At 40.2% G+C, this 21,571-nt stretch overlaps 2 protein-coding genes across 5 annotated transcripts in view; one reads left to right on the forward strand and one right to left on the reverse strand.

Annotated features, from left to right (window-relative positions):
* Positions 1 to 6,916, forward strand: part of LOC126373789 (macoilin) — a 170,388-nt gene extending 163,472 nt beyond the window's left edge. Inside the window, exon 15 of the transcript XR_007567360.1 lies at positions 6,451 to 6,916. The gene's annotated coding sequence lies outside the window, so the exon portion shown is untranslated. The remainder of the gene's footprint in view (positions 1 to 6,450) is intronic.
* Positions 68 to 21,571, reverse strand: part of LOC126373760 (Ig-like and fibronectin type-III domain-containing protein 1) — a 216,641-nt gene continuing 195,137 nt past the window's right edge. For all 4 annotated transcript variants that reach the window (XM_050020033.1, XM_050020030.1, XM_050020031.1 and 1 more), the window contains 14 exons: positions 19,982 to 20,120; positions 19,111 to 19,243; positions 18,030 to 18,231; positions 17,051 to 17,156; positions 14,546 to 14,686; positions 11,741 to 11,919; positions 9,855 to 10,022; positions 8,961 to 9,084; positions 7,556 to 7,757; positions 6,104 to 6,276; positions 4,649 to 4,821; positions 4,013 to 4,096; positions 3,550 to 3,750; positions 68 to 2,719 (listed from right to left, as the gene is read on the reverse strand). In XM_050020033.1, coding sequence (XP_049875990.1) covers positions 3,556 to 3,750; positions 4,013 to 4,096; positions 4,649 to 4,821; positions 6,104 to 6,276; positions 7,556 to 7,757; positions 8,961 to 9,084; positions 9,855 to 10,022; positions 11,741 to 11,919; positions 14,546 to 14,686; positions 17,051 to 17,156; positions 18,030 to 18,231; positions 19,111 to 19,243; positions 19,982 to 20,120 — 2,019 coding nt within the window. In that variant the 3' untranslated portion in view covers positions 68 to 2,719; positions 3,550 to 3,555. The remainder of the gene's footprint in view (positions 2,720 to 3,549; positions 3,751 to 4,012; positions 4,097 to 4,648; positions 4,822 to 6,103; positions 6,277 to 7,555; positions 7,758 to 8,960; positions 9,085 to 9,854; positions 10,023 to 11,740; positions 11,920 to 14,545; positions 14,687 to 17,050; positions 17,157 to 18,029; positions 18,232 to 19,110; positions 19,244 to 19,981; positions 20,121 to 21,571) is intronic.

The raw sequence follows: 21,571 nt of genomic DNA on the forward strand, positions 1-21,571 counted from the left end.
AAGAGCGCAGCTCTTAAATAAAGAGAGACAGGTAGGTATCATTGTTTTACTCAAATAAAACAATGTCTTTCTCATCATCTTTTTCATTTATTATTTACAAATCTAATCACATCCGTTTCTATCTATATTATTCCATAAGTGTAGGATAAGAAGTTCTACACAATATTATCATCACATGTTCTTACGCCTAAGGGTCTAATAATACCACATTGAAGCAATAATAATTCATCTAAAACGGTAATATACAATTTGACATTTGCGCCTAGAAAAGTAAGTGCGCAATGTCAGCAAAGTGTCAAATAGCAATATTACTGTAGAGTACAGTCATGAGCAATATCATGTACCCACTTTAGAACCCTGTCGCACTATCATTATTTGACATTTAATGAGACTTACGGTTTAATTTGTCAAAAAAGTTAATGTGACATGGTTTCAAAGTGTATATAATTAGTACTCGTGACCGTACACCTTTTGTATACTGCCAGGATTTGGCTCGCCAACAAACCATCACTCTGTCTGTACAGGCAGACCGTCCTGCATTGACTGACTGTTTTGTCTTGCTCTGTATTCGGATGACGTACGCGCCCGAGACAAGGATAGCAATATCGATACACTACAATTACTTTCCTAGACGAATTGCTTCAATGTAGTACTTTTATTCCCCCTGAGCAAATTACATTATTTCACTCTGATAGAGATTCAACTTACACGAGATTCTGACAAAAAAAAAAAAACAATTTAAAAAATAAGTTTTTACCATTTTAGCGCGTGCATAGTTATGTACCTACTAAAGGGCATCTTTAGGGTGTGTTTCTATAAAAGCGGAACGGAGTGGCAACTAGCGAAGACGCATGCAGGAATCGACCAATAGCCGTATCGCTGTATCAGCGATACAGCGTTCTCTTTCGCTCTTTGGTACTTGCTGTGATTAGTTGATAAAGCAGGTCTCCGCTCCGCTTCGCACCATTCCGCTTTAGTGGAATCTCTTCCGGAGCCCGTCAAAAGAGCGAACAGAACTTACTGAGCGTCTGCATTACCAGCTGGTAAATTCTACACACTCATACATAGAAAATTCTGACGCTGCGTAGGTATACTCTCATTCCGCTGTAGTGTACAGTCATGAGAAATATAATGTACCCACTTTAGGACTCTGTCGCACTAACATATTTGACATTTAGTGAGACTTACAGTTCAAGTTAGTCAAAAAAGTTAATGTGACATGGTACCAAAGTGTATACATATTAATGCTCGTGACCGTACGCGCAGCTTTATGCCTTGTTTTTTGAGTCGCGACGCGCCGCGCGGTAAATTCAAACATAGCGATGTATACGAGTGTTCACGCGGAGACGTTTTCCCGCGTGTTTAATTGAAACCTGACAGTGAGTCATAGTGCCATAAAAATGTCATTGATATCATATTTCCGAAATAAAAAGCTTACTGATGCTTGAAACCTTACAGATTGGTGTTTATGATAGGCATGTCTAAGATTCAAGCAAAAGTATCTGTTAATCAATAAAAAAGAAATATTACACAATCGTTCATCGCGTACAATAACAAGGTACAAATATCTTCTATGGAATGTCTAAAAACATTTTATATACAATAGGTACAAATTCATAGGCCAAAAGGTAACTAATTCTATATTACACTATCTACTTTATAAATTGTTCGAAGGCACATTTTTATAGAATTCTAATCCTTTTCTATTTGACTTCAGGGCGACCTTGAAGCTACGTGAGCTATAGAACTTCTTTATTTACTTACTGAAGGATCTCACGTAACTCAGCCTACAGGGTATAGCGGGACACCTTGGGAAATTAAGGTGTTTTGAAGAAAACATTGAGACGAACATACCGTCGCGTCGCCTAATAGTGAAAACGACGTTAGAGGCTTTTTGAAAACTCACTTTCTAATGTGATTTTCTTTAAGAACCCTCCGATTTCTTTCAATTATTTTCAATCCGGGTAAAAAATATTTTTCACCTAAATTGAAACTATCTTGTATAGAGCTCGGTTAGTTTTCCAAGAATCTCGACGTTAAGGAATATCACTAAATCCTGTAGCTACGAATCACATGAAAATCTTCAGCCAACAAAATATTTACATGAATGACAAGTACATGAGGTCGGTATTTTTTTGGTTAAAAATCACATCAAGTACGTTACTGAAAATATACTGATATTTTTTTTAAATTACATTTTTATTTACTTACACTCCGCTCCCACGCATTCTTAATGGTTCTTTCTTTAAATACTACTGTACAAAATGTATATGATCTGTTTCTACACTAAATTGTCATACGTCTCGCTCGCACGAAGATTATCGCACAACCGTTAAAAATATAAAATATGATATTTTTTGACACAAAAAATATTATTTTAAAATAAAAAATAATATAGGCCAGACGTATTTTCGAACGAATTCAAATCGTGCGTAAGCATATGGACACATGAACCGTCCCAATCTTTCAAATACTATGGGAACGCGCACAGTGTGCGAGTCATAGACAAGCATTCGTTCGTAAAACGTACGATGCAAATTCGTACGGAAACGCGCTAAAAGTGCGACCGGCCGTATATTGTTATGGTGAGAAAGGGAAGAAAGATGTCCTGGGGCTGTTGTGTAGGAGCGAGACAGACAGATGCGGGGGCGGCCGCTCAGTACCGCGGCGCCACCCGCGACGTTAGCCGCGGCGAGCGGAGCGGCGAGCGACTCGGGACCTGACACACAAACGTTGAATTTAATATCACTTTCTGTAGTTCAAGGTCAAACAACAGCTGGGCGATACATATTATATTTACCACCAGGGTAAACAGATACTATGGAATTCCATTTGCTTCGAACCTGACACACTTCTCTTGTAATGTCACATGGCTATGATAAGTTTAAATTGGGTATCTCTTAGGAGTTGTAAAGGTGCATGAAGTGAAGATGAGCTGGTTACGAGATCGATTCCGGCGAATGACATAACGACAGAGCGTCGCGTCGCCTCTATTGCACACGCTCTACTCCGCTTCAGTGGGAGGTTGCTGATACCCATTGTATGGTCTATAATTTGAAGTTGACCCCCTTTCCACGACGTGACGAGATGAGCTAGGGTCCTAACAATACACAGTACCAATAGAGTAGACAGATTATCTAAGTATCCACGCCTCACCGAGCCCTCTAATAGACCAACGTGACAGGTGGTGAGCCGTCTTTTTTTTGGTCGAGATAACTGTGTTAGTGAAAATTGCACTTAAACAATCAACACGTCACAATTTATCGGCCAATTAACCGCGCCTTGCAACTGCTGTAGCATTCGTATATATAAGTGCTCAGTAAAAAATAAAAATAAAATAGAATATGAGGAAAGAATGTATCACCTCAATTTCGTAGGTACACTTACACACGCAATTATAATATGTTAATATTGACTAAATTCCAACCTTCTAGTTATCGACCCTACATCCTACACAAAAAGGACAAGATAGTCTTCAAGCTTCAGGCTGCGACCCGTCCGAGTCATTTTCTCCGGAAGCCAGTCTTCGTTGATAAAGGAAATACAAACCTCGGGCTATGGCTTCAACCTCTTGAATCCCGCGCCGTCCTGCCCGAGCTTCAGCTCCTCATACAGCGTGGGGTCCACCTCCCTGGCGGCTGGGATGCTGGCGCTCGAGGGCTGCAGCGTCTCCTGTCTCCACGCAGTACTGTTGGACACGCCATTTGTGATGGCGCTTCCACCATTCGCGTTGCCGTTTGGTAACGTACCCTGGTCGACAAAAGATTCAAAAAGTAAGAAACGGGATTCAAAATGGACCTGATTTTTCAAACTTATTACGCACAGTTCTTGTTTTTGAAGAAATAACAAAAAGAAGAACTACTCGGGAAGTTTGAAGAACTGTGATAAAAGACAATTCCAGAAATGTAGAAGTTATGCTTCGTTTGTGGAATTGTCTTTAATCACAGTTCTTGAAACTTACCGTGTACAGTTCTTGTTTTCGTCAAATATGTTCTCTTGTTTTGGTACTCACATTAACAACGGTATCAGGATTTGGTTCTCTGAGGTAGCTGGGGTTTTCGAATGCTACTCCTCCTTGAGACTTAAGCCTAAGATTCTGAAACAAAATACGAAAACCATTTATTATTCAGAAGTTACTCATATTTGAACTTCAATTGTTCATTTTACACCTGAAAGATTACTGTTATCCAAAAAATCAGCATCCAAGCGGCGACCATTACAGGACGAGTCCATTTAGTCCAGTCTTTAATGCTCTCCATTTGTTCGAGCAAGTAGTAAAGGATAAGTCACGTCAAAAAAACATATAATCCGGTGACTTGCAAGCGATTGATGGTTTCATGAATTCATCATTAACTAGTCTGCGGTGAAAGTTGTCTGGTAACGTATGCTCGCTCCAAAGTACCTTTAGGCCATGAAAAACATCCTATTGATAGTATCGTGCCCTATTGATAGGCAACACTACTCCAATTGATGACTTAAAACATAGAGGTCTATGTTTTATTCTATGGTTCTATGTTCATTAACAAATAGACAACCAATCTCGGTAAAAAAAGTATTCGCTTAATGTGTATGTATTTACAACTTGACAACTCCTTAGTGAATGTGAAGAAGTCAGTGACTTGAAAGTTGATAGAACCCTCCAACTCACCTTCCTATGCCTATAATACAGCCCAGCAGCAGCCAATATGGCAGCCACTAGTATACAAGCGAGCGCCAGACCGACAGCCGTGGCGGTACCAGCACCAGTGACTGGCGCAGCCGCCGCACCGGTCTCTTGTCCCGCTGTCGTGAACATTATTGGCAGACTCAGGGATGAGGTACCTGGGAAGATATGGTGGATGTTAGGATTTAAGAACCCGTATTATGGTACTTAACCTCTTATCTGCCGAGATATCAGACGACGCGAGATCGATACGAGATCTGCGTTCCGGCATTCGAAAAGTTTATGGTTTTAGAGGGATTGTGTATATAGCCATTGTGGTCTGGTGTGCGCCGGTTCAAACCGGGCTTGAACCAATGAGTTATAAATTTATCATTAAGTGCAGTTTTTGAAGTTAGCTGGACCATTATAGATGGCGATACGGCTAACTATCTATCAGGTTAAACTCACTGGAACAGAAATCTAGGTGAGGTGTGGGTGCTTAGTTTGTCTTGTAATAGATGTATGATAAGCTGCAAAAGTACAATCAGTTTCTCGCAAAGTACCTAATAAATTAACTGGTTGCACTTAAGACCTCCTTGTTACATGTCGTTTCTGTAATAGACCAAAAACACCTACAAAAATATACATTTTATAATCATGACAACTAATGGTTCATAATTTCATCACTGTTTACAAATAATACGCTGGGCTCAGTGACTGAACTTTTGTTCTTTGACTGTACCTCTGAGTATGTAGGTATAATGTTACGTTTTTAAGGGAATTTGAATTTACTTCTGGCACATGGTGATAAACTCGAATTAGCACCATTCAACTGAAACGGGAGCGTCGAGACAGGATCATAATTTAGGTATATAGATTTTTATTATTATGAAACCGTTTTCGGTGGCGTGTTTTTCATACAATTACGCTCTAGTCCAAGTCATCCGATTGATACCAATTGAGTGACTCGGTTGTAGCATGAAACTTAAATATTATACCTTTGTATCTCACTTTCTACAATGATCCATAAATTGAAGATAAAAGGATTTTGACTTTGTTATTTGGAGTAATATTAACCTACTCATTTTTTTTTTAGTTAAAAAGGCAATCCATCAATTCACAGCGAGTGAATGATGTTCACACTTACATAATACCTCCATTATTTTAATGACATTGCTTTTCCAATATATGATGGAATACACTCCATAATCCGATTCGCGAAATCGGAAAAAATACAAAATGTACATGTTTGTTACAAAATTAGTAAATTTATACGTTTTCTGTGGTTTTAATATTAATCAAAGTTTCTACCGAGGGGTGGAAACTGTTACTTTGGCTCTGATTTTGTTTATTCTCGGACAATAATAACAAAATCTCCGTAATTTCAGTCAATTGAAACTCAAATTTAAAAAAAATCATGAGGTAACAGTTAGTCTTTGAATCATCAACAATTCTACTTACCGACATCATTAGCAGCCTTCACCACGCACTCGTACCGTACATCATCCTGCAGACCAGTGATGACCACGCTGGTCTCACTGGTGTCCAGCTTCTCAGGAGCCTTGGCGCCGTACGCTCGCCAGAACACCCGGTATAAGTACACTGTTTGAGGGTTCTTGAGTGGAGGCTCCCAACTGTGGATGGAAGGGGTTCTAAGGATTTGTTCTATACTTCATCAACCGGTATAAGTGTCTGTGTAACATTGATTTTGTGAATTGAGAGTCGTGAAATCAAATTAAATCTAAATAACACTTATCTCAACATCAGCACACACATGTACTGATTCTACAATGGTTTTTGATACATAGGTGCTAATTCCTGTAAATACCATCTAATTTTATTTTAAGTTATATCTGTCATTTTCTTATCCGCCGAAAAGGAAAGGGACGGGTAATCGACAAGCATGAAATTTATGGAACACACGTCAATTTTAAGCACAAATCTAAACAAACCGTGTAAAAATTTTACATACGTCAATAACCCGACACAGTTAAGTAGACAGCACGTCAAACGGATTGCATACCAGCGACGTACCTTTTGATTCGCCCGGGTTATTCATTCATTTACTCATTCTTCCTAAAATTAAGAGCTGTGAATCATCCGTCCCTTTCCTTTTCGGAGGATATGAAAATGACGGATATAACTTAAAATAAAATTAGGCGGTGTCTGCTGGAATCGGGGCCATAATCTACCTATATTAATTTAAGTTTCTTAAGGAAGTAAAAGCAATTGGGTTGTGTACTAGGTAGGTACTAGATAAATTATGAAATTCTGATTAATAGTAAATAAAGACAGATCTTAAACTAACCAAAAACATTTATTTTTTTTATTTATTTATTTATGAATTTTAATCAAGAAAAAAGTAATACTGAGTCCGACATTTTATCACGTTATTCTATGACGTCACAGCGTGCTTTTCCAGACAAATTCCATATGAATTTCGTGTTTTGACGTTTAGTAAAAAGTAACTGATTTGACTAGTTCGAAACTAGCCTATTGACGTATTATAAAAGTAGGTACATCAACACGATAATTGGACAATTTACTCAAGTAATATAAACAAACAAAAGAATAATTGACCAAAATCTGTCTCCTTTTCAGTTTTTTCTGATAAAATCAACATCGAAACGTAACGTTACATTTGAATCTACCACAATTTTAACACCCCAACGTGTGTGTGTTACGTGGTCAATTCTGATGGGGTAGACCAACGGGAAATCACGAGTATATCTTATCTTAATCTTATGTATGTATAATTATAGTACGATCACGAGCATATTATGTATACACTTTGGAACCATGTCACATTAACTTTTCTGACAAATTGAACTGTAAGTCTCACTAAATGTCAAATATGTTAGTGCGACAGAGTCCTGAAGTGGGTACAGTTGCTCATGACTGTACACCCCATACCTCAAAAGCACAGAATGCGGCGTCGGTGCGACATGCGCCTTCAAGTTCCTTGGCGGGCCAGGCAACCTGGCACCAGAGTCTCTGAAGCAAGCCAGCGCCCTCCTCGCATGTTGCAGAGCGCACGTCTTGGAGAAGGATCCACCGCGACAGAGTTCCAGACAGTTGCGAGGTACACCCCAGGACGCGCAGCAGCTTCTGTGGTCTGTTTGGAGTACATTATCAGTATCATGTCTACCATCCATTGAATATTTGCATTTTTTTCACCTGACAAAGAATTGTCGTTGGTATATAAGTACCGTAGATTGAACATGAGGGCTCCGAAAGTGTAACGAAAAGTTAGAGCACAAAATAGCGATGCATGCTCTACCATTCCGCACAAATCAGCAATGTTTGGAGTGGGCAACAACGACAGAGTGGACTTGTAAAACCCGACAAAAATACAAAAATATTTATTCTTCAAAATTGCTTACATAGTTAACGCTTTCTGTAAAACTCTTACCACATCGGAAGCTGTATCGCTGAGGGAAAGACGTGGAGTGAGGTTTCCTTTCCCAGCACAGGGCCCTACTCCTACTCCGACCGCGTTATCGTCGAACTTCAAATAACAAATACTAAAACTGAGACTGATCTAATGATCTATCGTATTTATTTGGTTAAGAGTTGCCATTTTCAACTAATCAAAATATTCGCGATCGAAGGGGTAAGTTAGACAATAAGACATTTTGTAGAACGACGTTATTAAACACTCTTTATAAATTCATGCATCTTTTGAAAACGCGTCCATAATTTGCCAATTACTGTGTTGGTTCAGGAACCTTTGCTATTCATTGCATCAGCTCAACGACCTCCGTGGTCCAGTGGTTGAGCGTTGGGCTCACGATCCGGAGGTTCTGGTTCGATTCCCGGTGGGGACATATCACAAAAATTACTTCGTGGTCCCTAGTTTGGTTAGGACATTACAGGCTGATCACCTGATTGTCCGAAAGTAAGATGATCCGTGCTTCGGAAGGCAGGTTGGTCCCGGTTACTACTTATGTAAGTAAGTAGTCGATACATGACGCATGTCAGGGGCCTGACACCAGTGTTGATGAGGTTGGTACTCTCAACCCACACGATAGAAGATCAGCTCAAAAGATAATGTTGCATACCTTCCCATTGACGGTAAGGACGTCTTTGTTTATGAGAGGGACTTTATTCAACGCTATAATAATGTCTTTATTTCTTGAAAAGCCTCAATTATGTTATATTAGAACATATACTTATATAGATTTATAGGTTGTGACAAGCTGTGTGTGTGAGTCAGCTGGTAACCTTAAACTGAGTTAAGGATGCCATCCAAAAGTTAATTTAAAACATGCCTATTTGGAGAGGGTTTAAGTTTTGAAACATTTTCAAGTTTCCTTACCTGACCCATCAGCAGCGCATTTCATGAGCTTGTCAAAGTCGTTCATACATTCAGGTCTGTCCATGATGTTGTCCATGTCTAGGTGGAAGCTGCACGCGTCGATACATGCTGACGATACATTCATCTACGAAGACAAAAACGTTGTGATCATCACAGTCCTGTGACTGTTTATTTCGTACCAAATTTTTAAGGAAAAGAAAGAAATAACCTAGCCCCATCCGATTTATACTCTCTTTTCATTACTGAGTCTAAATTTTTAAAATTATTTGGATAGTGTGTTTGCAATATTTCTTATGAAAACAAATTTGGTTTGGATATCCAAAATCCGGTGTACTAATTATTACCTACATAATTATAACACACAAAGTGTTTATCAACAAGATTGGCTATTGCAGCCATATCAGGGCACACTTAAGTAAAAATTCTTAACCATTAAGATATGAGCTACCTACCATAAAAAAGAGTAGTTGAGGATGAAATCGGCTAGGAGAGATAAATATACCACTGTTTAAAACAACTCTCTAGCCAAACCCTTTATTATTTAAAAAAATATAATAATAATAATGTATATGGTAACATCGTACTAATCATTCACTCTCTATTCCATTTGCAATTTCTATCGACCCAACACGTTCTCTGTAAGATTTTTCTAAGAAAAAAAAATAAACCAGAGATTGCCGTCAAAAACTCTTTTATTTATGTCGTTACAAGACGTAAATTGGTGCCGAAATAAAATTAAATTTAAATGATTGCGCATCGTAAAAAACTGTTTTTTCGTCGCTAGTGAAAATTGCCGGTCTCGTGGGCACGTGGCAGCTTATAAACGTCCCACCGCTGGGATAATCCGATACAATTCGAAGGTCACATTTATACCATAATATTCCTCCATCTTACCTGAGTACAGCATTCAGTGACGTTATGGTGTGGCGTGGTGGGGCGCAGTCTCACCGATACGGGACGCAGGGTCTTCCCGAAAGCATTCTCAGCGTGACAGAAGTAGTCACCTTCGTCTGCTTCTGTTATCTTCTTTATTACCAGACGCATCGTGTACTTGGTTTGTTCCTGTTGAAGATTGATTGTGTAAGATCTTGGGGAGCTTCTGGTAGATATTTTTTTGGGCTTTAGGGTCTTAGAATAGAATAAAGAATGATAGGTACTACATCATCGGCACAACCACGGTCGCACCACCATCTTTTGAGTCATCACCCATCTTGTTACACGTGCAACCAAAAAGACACCAAGTTAATGAAAAGGTAAGGGTTAAAGCAATTCATCTAAAAAGCATTATTGCTATTTGACATTTCTTGACATTGTGTAAGTACTTTCAAGTGTTTTTCTTTTTGCAAGTGTCAAAATGCCTTTTATATGAATTGCTGCCATGTGTCATTTTTAACTCCCCAGCCCGGTCTGCATAAGAACCGCGCCGCGCGCGGCGCGATTTATATTGAGCGCTTCGACCAATAAACGATACGAAAGCTATCTACGTAGATGGACGTCAAACGGCTATTGGTCGAAGGCCTCGATATAATTCGCGCCGCGCGCGGCTCGGCGACCGTGCAGAGCCTACAGGTCTTAACTATTTACATAATTAGGTTGGTAACGCGACTATGGTGGCGCCACCAAGTTGTCCTAGTGTGATATGGCCTTAATATCGGGTCAAACACGTCTTAATTAATTTATGGTAAAGTTTTCTTTATTTATTTATTTACTTATTTATTTACTTTTAGGAAGATTAACAGCTGAATAGTACAGTAAATATAATCATTAGTAACTATATGCTAATTACAAATCTCCACCTTTATTTACTTAAAAGACTCAGAACTGTGAAACTCAAATAAACGAGAAGTGCTTAAACGGTTAATTCATATGACATAACCAAGAAGGTCGATTGGCATAATACCTATAAAGAATGAAAATCACCAAGATAGACTCGGCTCATGAATACAAATAAGAATTTGATAATCTTGAAGATTATAATTATGGAGATTCGATTTTGATTAGCACGGAATAAGCTGGGTGGTTTAATGAAATGTTTTTTCTTTATAATCTTTGAGGTCAATGGTACTTGAAGTCAATGAGGTCGTGTCACTGGTTGGGAGAGAAAAGGGGCTGAAGATTTAATGTTGATTAAGTGCTTAGGTTTTAATGGGTGTTTATATATTAATAGAATGTTTGAGAAGTGTGTCAGGATCGAAGCAAATGGAATTCTATAGTCTCTGCTTACCCCGGTGGGAAATAGGCGTGAGTTTATGTAGAATGTTTATTGGAACAGAATCTGCGACTATTGGAATTTTGGTACTCTCTGGCTACGATTAAACTTATTTATTCTTTTTTTTACCTTTGAAGGGTTTGCTCTTGGCCCCAGACTTGCCCGAAGGCATTGACGAGGCCTAAGATGGAGCGAGCTCGCTCAGAACGTGCCTGTTCACTCTGGCCTTGAAAGCACCCGAGTTATATGTATTCGGAAATACAGAAGTCGACAGAGAATTCCAGTCCTTAGCAGTGCGCATAATGAAGGACGATGCGAAGCGCTTTGTGCAAATAGTTGGGATATCCACCAAATAGGGATGGAACCCGGCCGTACGTCTGGAAGTCCGTAGATAAAAGGGGGATGATGGAATGAGGTTATGTAGATCGCGGGCACACTCCCCGAAGTGCAGTAGAATACCGACATACTGGTGATATTCATTAATATATACGTTCCAAATTATTTAATGTCCATAATCGATATTGAAATCATTAATTGTACTGAACTGGTCGTTCTGTCGAATACTACTTACCTCTGGATCAGCCAACAGCTGTATACTGTAGTTGGGCCCATCAATGACTGGGGTCCTTCCACTGGGGTCTCTCCAGAAGGCGATGGTGGGTTTGGGCAAAGCTTCCACTCTGCACTCGAGGATTACCGAGTCACCTGCAGCTGCCATCGTGATGCCTGAAGCTTGGATCGTTGGGACGTCTGGTGGGATGATAAATACAAGAGTGTTAACGTAATTTTGGATTTTAAGAGATTTCATCATCTCCCTAGCATTATCCCGTTTTTCACAGGGTCCGCTTACCTAACCTGAAGATTTGACAGGACCGGTTTTTCACAGAAACGATTCCCATTAAATTTGATTTAGATTAAAACAATAACAGTCCAAGCCAGGCATATCTTTAAGATATTTTTCTCCACCAGATTATAGATTCACATCACATCACCAGCCCATTAACATCCCCACTGCTGGGGCACGGGTCTTCCCTATGGATGGATAGGGAGATCGGGCTTTAAACCACCACGCGGGTCCAGTGCGGATTAGTGGTTATTAACGACTGCTAATGCAGCCGGGACCAACGGCTTAACGTGCCTTCCGAAGCACGGAGGACCTCGAGATGAAAACTTTTTTTTATTTTTGTGGTCACCCATCCTATGACCGGCCTTTGCGAAAGTTGCTTAATCTTTCGAACGCCGGAACGCGGATCTCGACCAGACACAATGTAAAATCTATTGTGTCTGGTATCTCGGCATATGAGAGGTTAACTTCAACAATCGCAGACCGAGCGCGTTAACCGCTGCGCCACCGAGCTCCTCACTCGATCAGATTATAGATTAATTATCATCAATTTAAGAGCCACGCTCACGTGTAGCATTTTCCATGCTACTTTTTAAGGGAAAAATAGGACAGATTATAGATAAAAAAAATAAAACAACAAAACGGACAGGATGTGTAGATGTAGAGAATCAGTAATAAAAAAATAAGTCGAAACAGTCAAATAAAGCGCAACATCAGACGAGAAGGGTACAGTATCACATTTAGGGCCTCAAAGGTTGGAAATAAGACGCGGCGCGGGGTAATTTTCAATGAATACGAAATGGATACTGCGACTTCATCATTACTTTCAAAGAAAGGAGATTCTCTTTTTACAATAAATAACGCTCAAGAGTGCTGTTTTAGACCGAAGCTAGAACTTGTAATTTAGATGTGCTCGGTTACACAATGGTCGATAATTTAAAGCACTATACATCATCATATCTCTAGCATTATCCCGTTTTCCACAAGGTCCGCTTACCTAAACTGAAGATTTGACAGGTCCGGTTTTTACAGAAGCGACTGCTGTTGTCCATCCTAATTGTATTTTAGGTTATACCCGTCATTTTCTTATCCGCCGTAAACGAAAGAGACGGATTATTGACACCTACGTAACGTAACGTAAACAGCCTATATACGTCCCACTGCTGGGCACAGGCCTCCCCTCACCTACCCTACACACCTACACCTACCTAATTAACCCACACCTACCTAACACCTACACCTACACCTACACACCCTACACCTACACCACACCTACTTAATTTTAAAATGAAACCCAAGCGAATAATATAATGTATATTGCTGATATGCAACCCGTTTGACGTGTGCTGTCAACTTAATTCTGTCGGGCTATTGGCGAATATACCGACATAGCTCGGAGAATTGCAAAGCTGAAGTGGCAGTGGGCAGGACACATAGCGAGGAGAACCGATGGCCGCTGGGGCAGAAAGGTTTTGGAGTGGCGACCACGTGTCGGACGACGCTCAGTGGGTAGGCCCGCTACAAGGTGGACCGACGATCTGGTGAAGGTCGCGGGAAGCCGCTGGATGCGGGCAGCGCAGGACCGATCGTCGTGGAGATCCTTGGGGGAGGCCTATGCCCAGCAGTGGGCGTCATACGGCTGTTGATGATGACGCCTAAAAATTACTAAATTTTATGCCTGTCGATGACCCGTCCCTTTTCTTTTCGGCGGATAAGAAAATGACAGGTATAGCTTAAAATAAACTTAGATGACGTGTACTGGAAGCAGCACCATTAGGTATGTGTTCTAATAACATTTATCAAGTCATAGTTTATTATTCAAATGCAATTTTCATTAATACAGTTGATTCGACCATTAATAGACGGCGATACGGCTCACCACCTAACACGTTGCTCTAACAGAAAGCTCGGTGAGATGTGGGTACTTAGTTTATCTTCTGATGGATGTACCTCTCACTACCCCAATTGGGATGTAGTCGGTTTTAAATAAATTAAAATAATTTATTTCAGACGATATTCATGCATATTGTGTTAGTTACATTTATCTCATGAGCTAGTGTTAGTAAAATTTTATTTTTATAATTTATTGAACCCGGTATAGACCTTCACCCAGTGCTGCGTGGAGTCCCACCGGTGTTTGAACACACTCAGGAGACTGTTGGTGCTAGTGCGGAGCCGGGTTGACATCCTGTGACATCCCGGGACGTGCCGGGTTCTTCTTCTTATCGTGTGGGTTGTGAGGTGGAATACCAGCCTCATCAGCCCTGGTGTCAGGGATATTGAGCCGCCAAAGGCCCCTGACATGGCTCATGTAACGAATACTCACTTACATCAGTAAATAGGAACAGAAAAGCACGGATCATCTTACTTTCGGACAATCAGGTTGATCAGCCTGTAATGTCCTAACCAAAATAGGGATCGCAAAGTGATTTTCGGGAATTCGAACCCGGGGCCTCCGGATAGTGAGTCCAACGCTCAACCACTGGACCACATGCTGGATTTTATATTGTTACATATTTTTTTGGCACTTACGTGAAATATTGATCTTCCTGGAAGCCTGCATGGGCGTGCCGTAGCCGTTGTCAGCGTAGCAGGAGATCTGGTCCATGTCCCGGGTCACGTTGTGGATTACAGTCACCATGTGACGCGTCACCTCTTGGCGGACCAGACGACCTGTTGGGGATTCATAAATATAGGAACAAACAACGCACAGGCCTTAGCCAAGTTGCACATTAATGCACATCACCAAGTTGACAGTTCTAACATCTTGTGGCGTATGACAAGACTGAATGATGTTGAAGTCAGTGCCGAATAAAATCGTGTAGGTCAGAATGGCGGGTGTATTGTTTCAGAAATGATTATTTTATAAACGAGAGAAATGTACCTACAATGTACTAGTATGTACCTTTAATGAAAGTCATTGTACCTCCATGAAACGGGAGCCATAACAATAACAAAGTGAGCCGCGGTCCTTACGGTCTGAATCGCGGGTGTATGCTGAATATGAATGTATTACAATACCTATGGCTATGAAGTATTTACCAAAGGAATGTACCTTCAACGTACCTCACAAAAATATAATCTAAATCAAATTGGATAAGTAATTAATGAGGAAATCAATAAAACAAACTTTTGACGCCTACATTTTTTTCATAGCAAATCTTTAAGTAGTAACATTAGGAATCACATTTACAAAAGGCAAATGGTTGCCTTTATTTTTACAATATTTCCACATGTTTTTCCTTGCATTAAATATACAAAGATGCTTATTTGTTCCTTTTCCTGCAAGAATGATAATTCTTGAAAATAGTTAAAATAATAATAATACTACAGTAATTCTTGCAGGAAAAGGAACAAATAACCATCTTTGTATATTTAATGCAAGGAAAAACATGTGGAAATATTGTAAAAATAAAGGCAACCATTTGCCTTTTGTAAATGTGATTCCTAATGTTACTACTTAAAGATTTGCTATGAAAAAAATGTAGGCGTCAAAAGTTTGTTTTATTGATTTCCTCATTAATTACTTATCCAATTTGATTTAGATTATATTTTTGTGAGGTACGTTGAAGGTACATTCCTTTGGTAAATACTTCATAGCCATAGGTATTGTAATACATTCATATTCAGCATACACCCGCGATTCAGACCGTAAGGACCGCGGCTCACTTTGTTATTGTTATGGCTCCCGTTTCATGGAGGTACAATGACTTTCATTAAAGGTACATACTAGTACATTGTAGGTACATTTCTCTCGTTTATAACATAATCATTTCTGAAACAATACACCCGCCATTCTGACCTACACATAAAAATCGACTCACGCTTGGCCATACGTCACACCGCTCGCCTCCGCACCTCACCTCGCTCTCTTGGGTGAAAGGCTTGCTAGGCGACAGGTGCACTTTTAATTCGCTCAGAGATTTTTATATAATTTATTATAATTTATTCTGTTTCATAATATATCCATGTATGTTGATGAACAATAGAAGATATCCATCACAGTTCGGACTTTTATTTATTAAAGGAGGCCCAACTCCTCCTCATTGGTGATCACCAATTATCTATCGTGTAGGTTGTGAGGTGGATTACCAACCCCATCAACCCTGGTGTCAGGGTTACTATTGAGCCGCCAAAGGCCCTTGACATAGCTCATGTAACGACTACTAACTTACATCAGTAAGTAGTAACCGGGACCAACGGTTAAACGTGCCTTCCGAAGCACGGATCATCTTTCTTTCCGGAAAATCAGGTGATCAGCCTGTAATGTCCTTTAATCAAACTAGGGATCACAAAGTGATTTTCGTGATGTGTCCCCACCCGGATTTGAATCCGGGACCTCCAGATCGTGAGCCCAACGCTCAAACCACTGGACCATGGAGGCCGTTAGTTCTAATTACCAATATGACATACAACAGTCTTTTTTTGACGTGTGTCGTAGTTGTAAGATCGAACGAACGTCCTTTTAAAATCCAATTAGCATTGTTCAACTATTATGTCTGGAAATCCCGGCCTTACGAGGAAAATGTATGTAAAAATGTATGAGATTGACATGTCTGATGTCACCTATATCAATCTCACGTTTATTGATGTTCAAGATTCTTCTCTATTCCTTTAAATTTTAGATCCAAAGGCCTTATTGCAACGATTTTTAGCTTCAAAGTGACAATCGACCGTGACAGTGATTAAAATGTATGGGTGTGACATAAGGTGACATGTCAATCCCATACATTTTTATCACTGTCACTTTGAATCTGAATTTTGAATTTGAATTAGTGCGTAATTTTATCGTTGCTTTTCGGTAACTTCTACATACCTATTGTTACACTTTATCTACATGGTTAATCTCGTTTATTCAGGGGCGCATGTATATCTAACTTGAGTTATTTACGTTTTTTTTACTCATTTGTCTGACATATGACATGGTGTCGGATATCAGTTCATGTTCCATGTAAATAAACATCAAATTCGGATAAATACTTAAAAAAAGAAACAAAAATAATATTTTTATAAGAAAAGCATTTACATCATACTTACCAGATATGTAAAGTGAGATGGTGGGTGTAGGGGTCCCCATAGCGATGCAGAGGATAGTCATGCTGGATCCTTCCACCACCAGGTTTACAGGATTCACAGTCGGCGGCTGCAGAGAAACAAACATCTGAGCAGATTGAAAAGATTTAAAGACTATGAAGTAGAAGGGTCGTTTATGACAAGAGGCATTACTTGTTCATAGCTTGAGCCACGTTATTGGCCTTTGGGCTAATGGCGGCTCGATAAATAACTCTGCCACTAAGGTTTAATGAGGACTTTATTACCCCAAGTAGTAGACAATTCTATTTAAATTTTGCATAACTTCGCCAAATACACTCAAACTGTAGTAGCTAAACTTGACATTCCTGATGAACAAGTCATAGCTTGGCTGCGGCTGAATTAAACTGAAACTGGTACCTACCTAATTATATAGAATATAATATAATAGAATAGTAGGTATATGATAATAGAGAGATCCCGTTATTCCATTTTCACAGGGTCTGCTTACCACACTTACAGTGATTCCTGTTTAATAGTTCTAATCATGTTATAACAACATTATTAATAATTTTAAAGCTCACAGATCACTGGTGGTTTCAATATTGGCATGGGCAGTATTATCATATTGATAGAAGTCATATCCACATCCTTTAAAGCAGAAGAGTAAAGAAACTGGTTTAAAATTACATTTTTGTTTATACGAAACTGTGTTCTCTGTAGCAGACCCAACTAGGTGACCAGCTAGTTCCGTCAATAACCAACAGATGGCGCGCACTGCATTCAATGCAGTCCTAAAACACGCTAACGAAGTTTGCATGGCGCGACGGATATATACAACTTCGAACATAACACGGTTGGGGTCGTCGATCCCTAGTCACACTACCAACTTGTGGCTAGCGGGTGCCATCTATTGGTTATGGGCGGAAGTAGCCGGTAAACTAGTTTGACTCGCCACAATCACTTTTGAATAGTGCCTACTAACCTCAACATAAGCTGGATACGCCGGGTCAGTCCAAGCCAACAAAGTCTCTGAAGGCAAGGAGTCTCCCGCGACAGCATGAGCCTTAACCCAGACGACGTACTGCGTGTTCGGAGCCAACTTATCCAGGGTGTGTCCTGGTACTGTGGTCGTTATAGTCGTGATGTTACTCGCAGCTGGTAGGGTTGGCGACTTGAAGTACAGCCTGGTGGAGGAAAAGGAAAATATTGAAGAAGTACTAGATGACTGTACGTAGACTCTTAAGGGTCTATACTTAGAAGTTACTCTTGAAATGGCAGAAGACGAGAAATTAACGGCAAATTAAATCTAGCCCCTTGGACTTAATAGTAGAGAAGTAGAGAAAAAGTCCGCTGACTGGAGGTTTCATTGCAGCTTGATTGTAGCTGAAGTAAGGATGTCAGAAGTATTTTTTTTGTTTTGTTGAACAGAATAAATACAGATCTAAAAGTTAATACCAATTTATACTTCATCAAACTTAACTTTGGTAAATATCCCGCTGGCTGGAGGTCGGTTAGAAAACTTTATATTTCCGTTTTTTTAACGGAACAAATTCTGTTTTCAGCATAATTCAGTAGAACAAATCCAGATCTAATTCTCTGCATCACTCTTATGTCTCCCAGACAGGGGATCCCGCTGAGTGTAGACACATAATTTTGTGATTTAGAGCCCCCGCCCCGAAGCCTTGACGCTACGATGTAAGTCACACGTTCTACGAACAGAACTATTCACGGAAGTCAAGAATCTTCTCTATTCCTTTTTAGATCCAGGGGCTAAGGCCAAGTGGCAACGATTTTGACAACCAACAGTAACAGTGGTAAAAATGTATGGAATTGACATGACATTTATGTCAACTTGTCAATTCCATACATTTTTATTTTATTTACTGTCACTGTCGATTCCCATAATCGTTTGCAACTTGGCTAGCGAGATTCGATAATTCTTTCGCTGTTTCCTTCACTCTTTATTGCCATCAGCCCACTTCGGGTAAGTTGACTACGTTGGTAAATAGTTGATAATGAATGGGCCCTCCATTTGTCCGGCCAAATGGTGAACATAAACTTACGTGTACGTGATTTTCTCATCCGGCTGCGAGAACTGCGGTGGCTGCCAGCTGAGAGTCAACCAGGTGGCGGAGTGGGAAGACACAGATAGAGAGTGTGGTGGTGATGGGATGCCCTTCACTTCTTTCTCTTGTCCTGTTTACAACATAAGGGTGTTAGGTTTTAATACCGTTATGAGAAAAAAAAAATCTTTATGTTTGTGTCGAGGCTACCCTAAAATACTAGTAAGGAAAGCCTGATTGTAGAATGCTGAGATACTGGACATAAATGCATGTGTTTGTTTAGTATCAAACCAACACAATCATTATAGAAAGTAAGAAACATTTTGTTGTTTTCATCTAAAAAACAGTATTCTAATTTGTCATTTTTGCATATATAAAATTAAGTGCGCAATGCAAACAAATGTCAAATAGCAATATTGCTTTCTTAGATGAATTGCTTCGACGTGACCATTTTAACCCCCAAGAACATTAATATCATAAAGAAACTATAGGTAAGTAGCTCATTCTAGAGACACCTAATATACGATACAGATGACCCAATTACTCCTAGCCATAGACGTGGCCAATCAGCTCACGGCAACAAATACTTCAGGACACCAATACTGACCGCGCTATCTGCTTATCGCTATCGGTCTACTAGGGTCGATTAATTCTTTCATTTATAGTCTCCTCTGACGACGTTCTGAGCCGTGGTCGTGCCCAACTGGGCACCCTCAGGCCTGTTATGTTAAATTATGTACCAGACGAGAGGCTTCAGCGCTACCCATTTGTTATCCAAGTGTGGCAAATCGACAATAAGTCAGCGCAAAAACCCTGTTGTTCACCCCTTAAAGGTCTCCATTTGTCCGAGTTATTAGTGAATAAAACTCACCACTATCAGTAATGTTGATGAGCAGCATGCTGGACGGCAGCGAGGTGCCGTGGTCGTTCACCGCCACCACGAACACGTGATAGGTGCTGTTCGCCTCCAGGTTGCCGATGTGTGTGAGCGTGTCAGTCACGTTCATTTTCTGTGTCAGAAAATAAAAAAGGTCAATACTTTTACATAGAAAAGCAATTGACGAGCGCACATCAATGTGTCTTCTTTATAGCCCTGGCAGAGGAGATATGGAGGGGATATTTGCGGGTAAATAGTAGACGGTATAGTACATACGCATCTGTCTGTGTGATGTCTGATGCCCATACAATTGAAAACTAAAGTAAGACCGATGGCGGGATATTTTGAGCTTGCTCAGCCGCTGGTGTATTATTCCATATTCTATGCTTTGGTAGTGTTTGGGCTAGTGGCCAGCCTATTAGCACACCTCGGACAATCCATACAAAAATATCATTCTGATCGTGTGCTGCCTAACGAGTCAACTAGTTGGTCAACTAGTTCCGTCCACGTGCAACAGATGGCGCCACCATTCAATAATGCAGTCCGTGATATTGAAGTTTACACAGCGAGACGCATATATAGAACATCCAACATGACTCAAGTGGATCGTCTATCCATAGTCACACTATCAACTTGTGGCTAGCGGGGTGCTATACTCTGTTCGGTACCCCGAAAACATCCTTTGGCGGCAGCACGCCCTCTGTGCCAAACGAGTTCCTCTTCAGCGGCTTACGGCCATTTATACTAAAGTAAGACCCCGAGGGGGTGAGGTAAATCTAGCTCAGCGCCCGATACGAATTGGTGCGGGGCGGAGAATTACCGTTATCATACATAGTATTATTGTATATTCCATTCTATTAGACAAAGTTTTCAGCCCGCCTGAAATCCTTTCTCTTGGCTTGGAGTGACACTTGTCAATAGCTGGCGCACCGTTTGAAGCAAGGAGAAACAGCGTTCGCCGTCCAATGACCGATCGCTCCCGAGATTTCGTAACTTCGTTGATCAATTAGAAAATATGGGCTATGTACTCTGTTCTGAATTATTTTACAAAGTACTTACCTACAAATTATAAAATGAGCAAAAATATAATGCAATACAATGCAAAGGTATCTTTCCTCACAGACGCCTGTCAAATAAAAGGACTTCGCAACTTGGAGGCGCTATTGTCTGACTTACATAATCCTAACTTAAGCTGTTTGTCAAGTTCCAGACTTCCAACTATAATGCTTCTTTAGAACTAAGCCTAGGTTCTAGGATTAACTCGAAGCACTATTGCCTAGTGTAAGGTCGGATGATTAGAAAAGTTAAGCACTGATTGAGAAGGTAAGTACTTAGATAGATTAAGTCTCCCTTTTGTAGAGGACTGAATGTGGTGGCGAAGTTTTTTAACGCCGTCTGAAGGACGTACACACGGCCAAAACGATCGTACATAGCGAATGACCTCAGAAACACTTAGCGAATTATATCTATGGAGGCAAACGACGAAGGAGTACGCATTGTGTGAAACCCCCGATATAATACGCGCCGCGCGGTTGCTATGCCGAATACCAAGGGGGCTAGTAAACTATAAACTATTATCCTGCG

The sequence above is a fragment of the Pectinophora gossypiella genome, chromosome 16 (assembly GCF_024362695.1).
Source record: "Pectinophora gossypiella chromosome 16, ilPecGoss1.1, whole genome shotgun sequence".
NCBI lineage: Eukaryota > Metazoa > Arthropoda > Insecta > Lepidoptera > Gelechiidae > Pectinophora > Pectinophora gossypiella.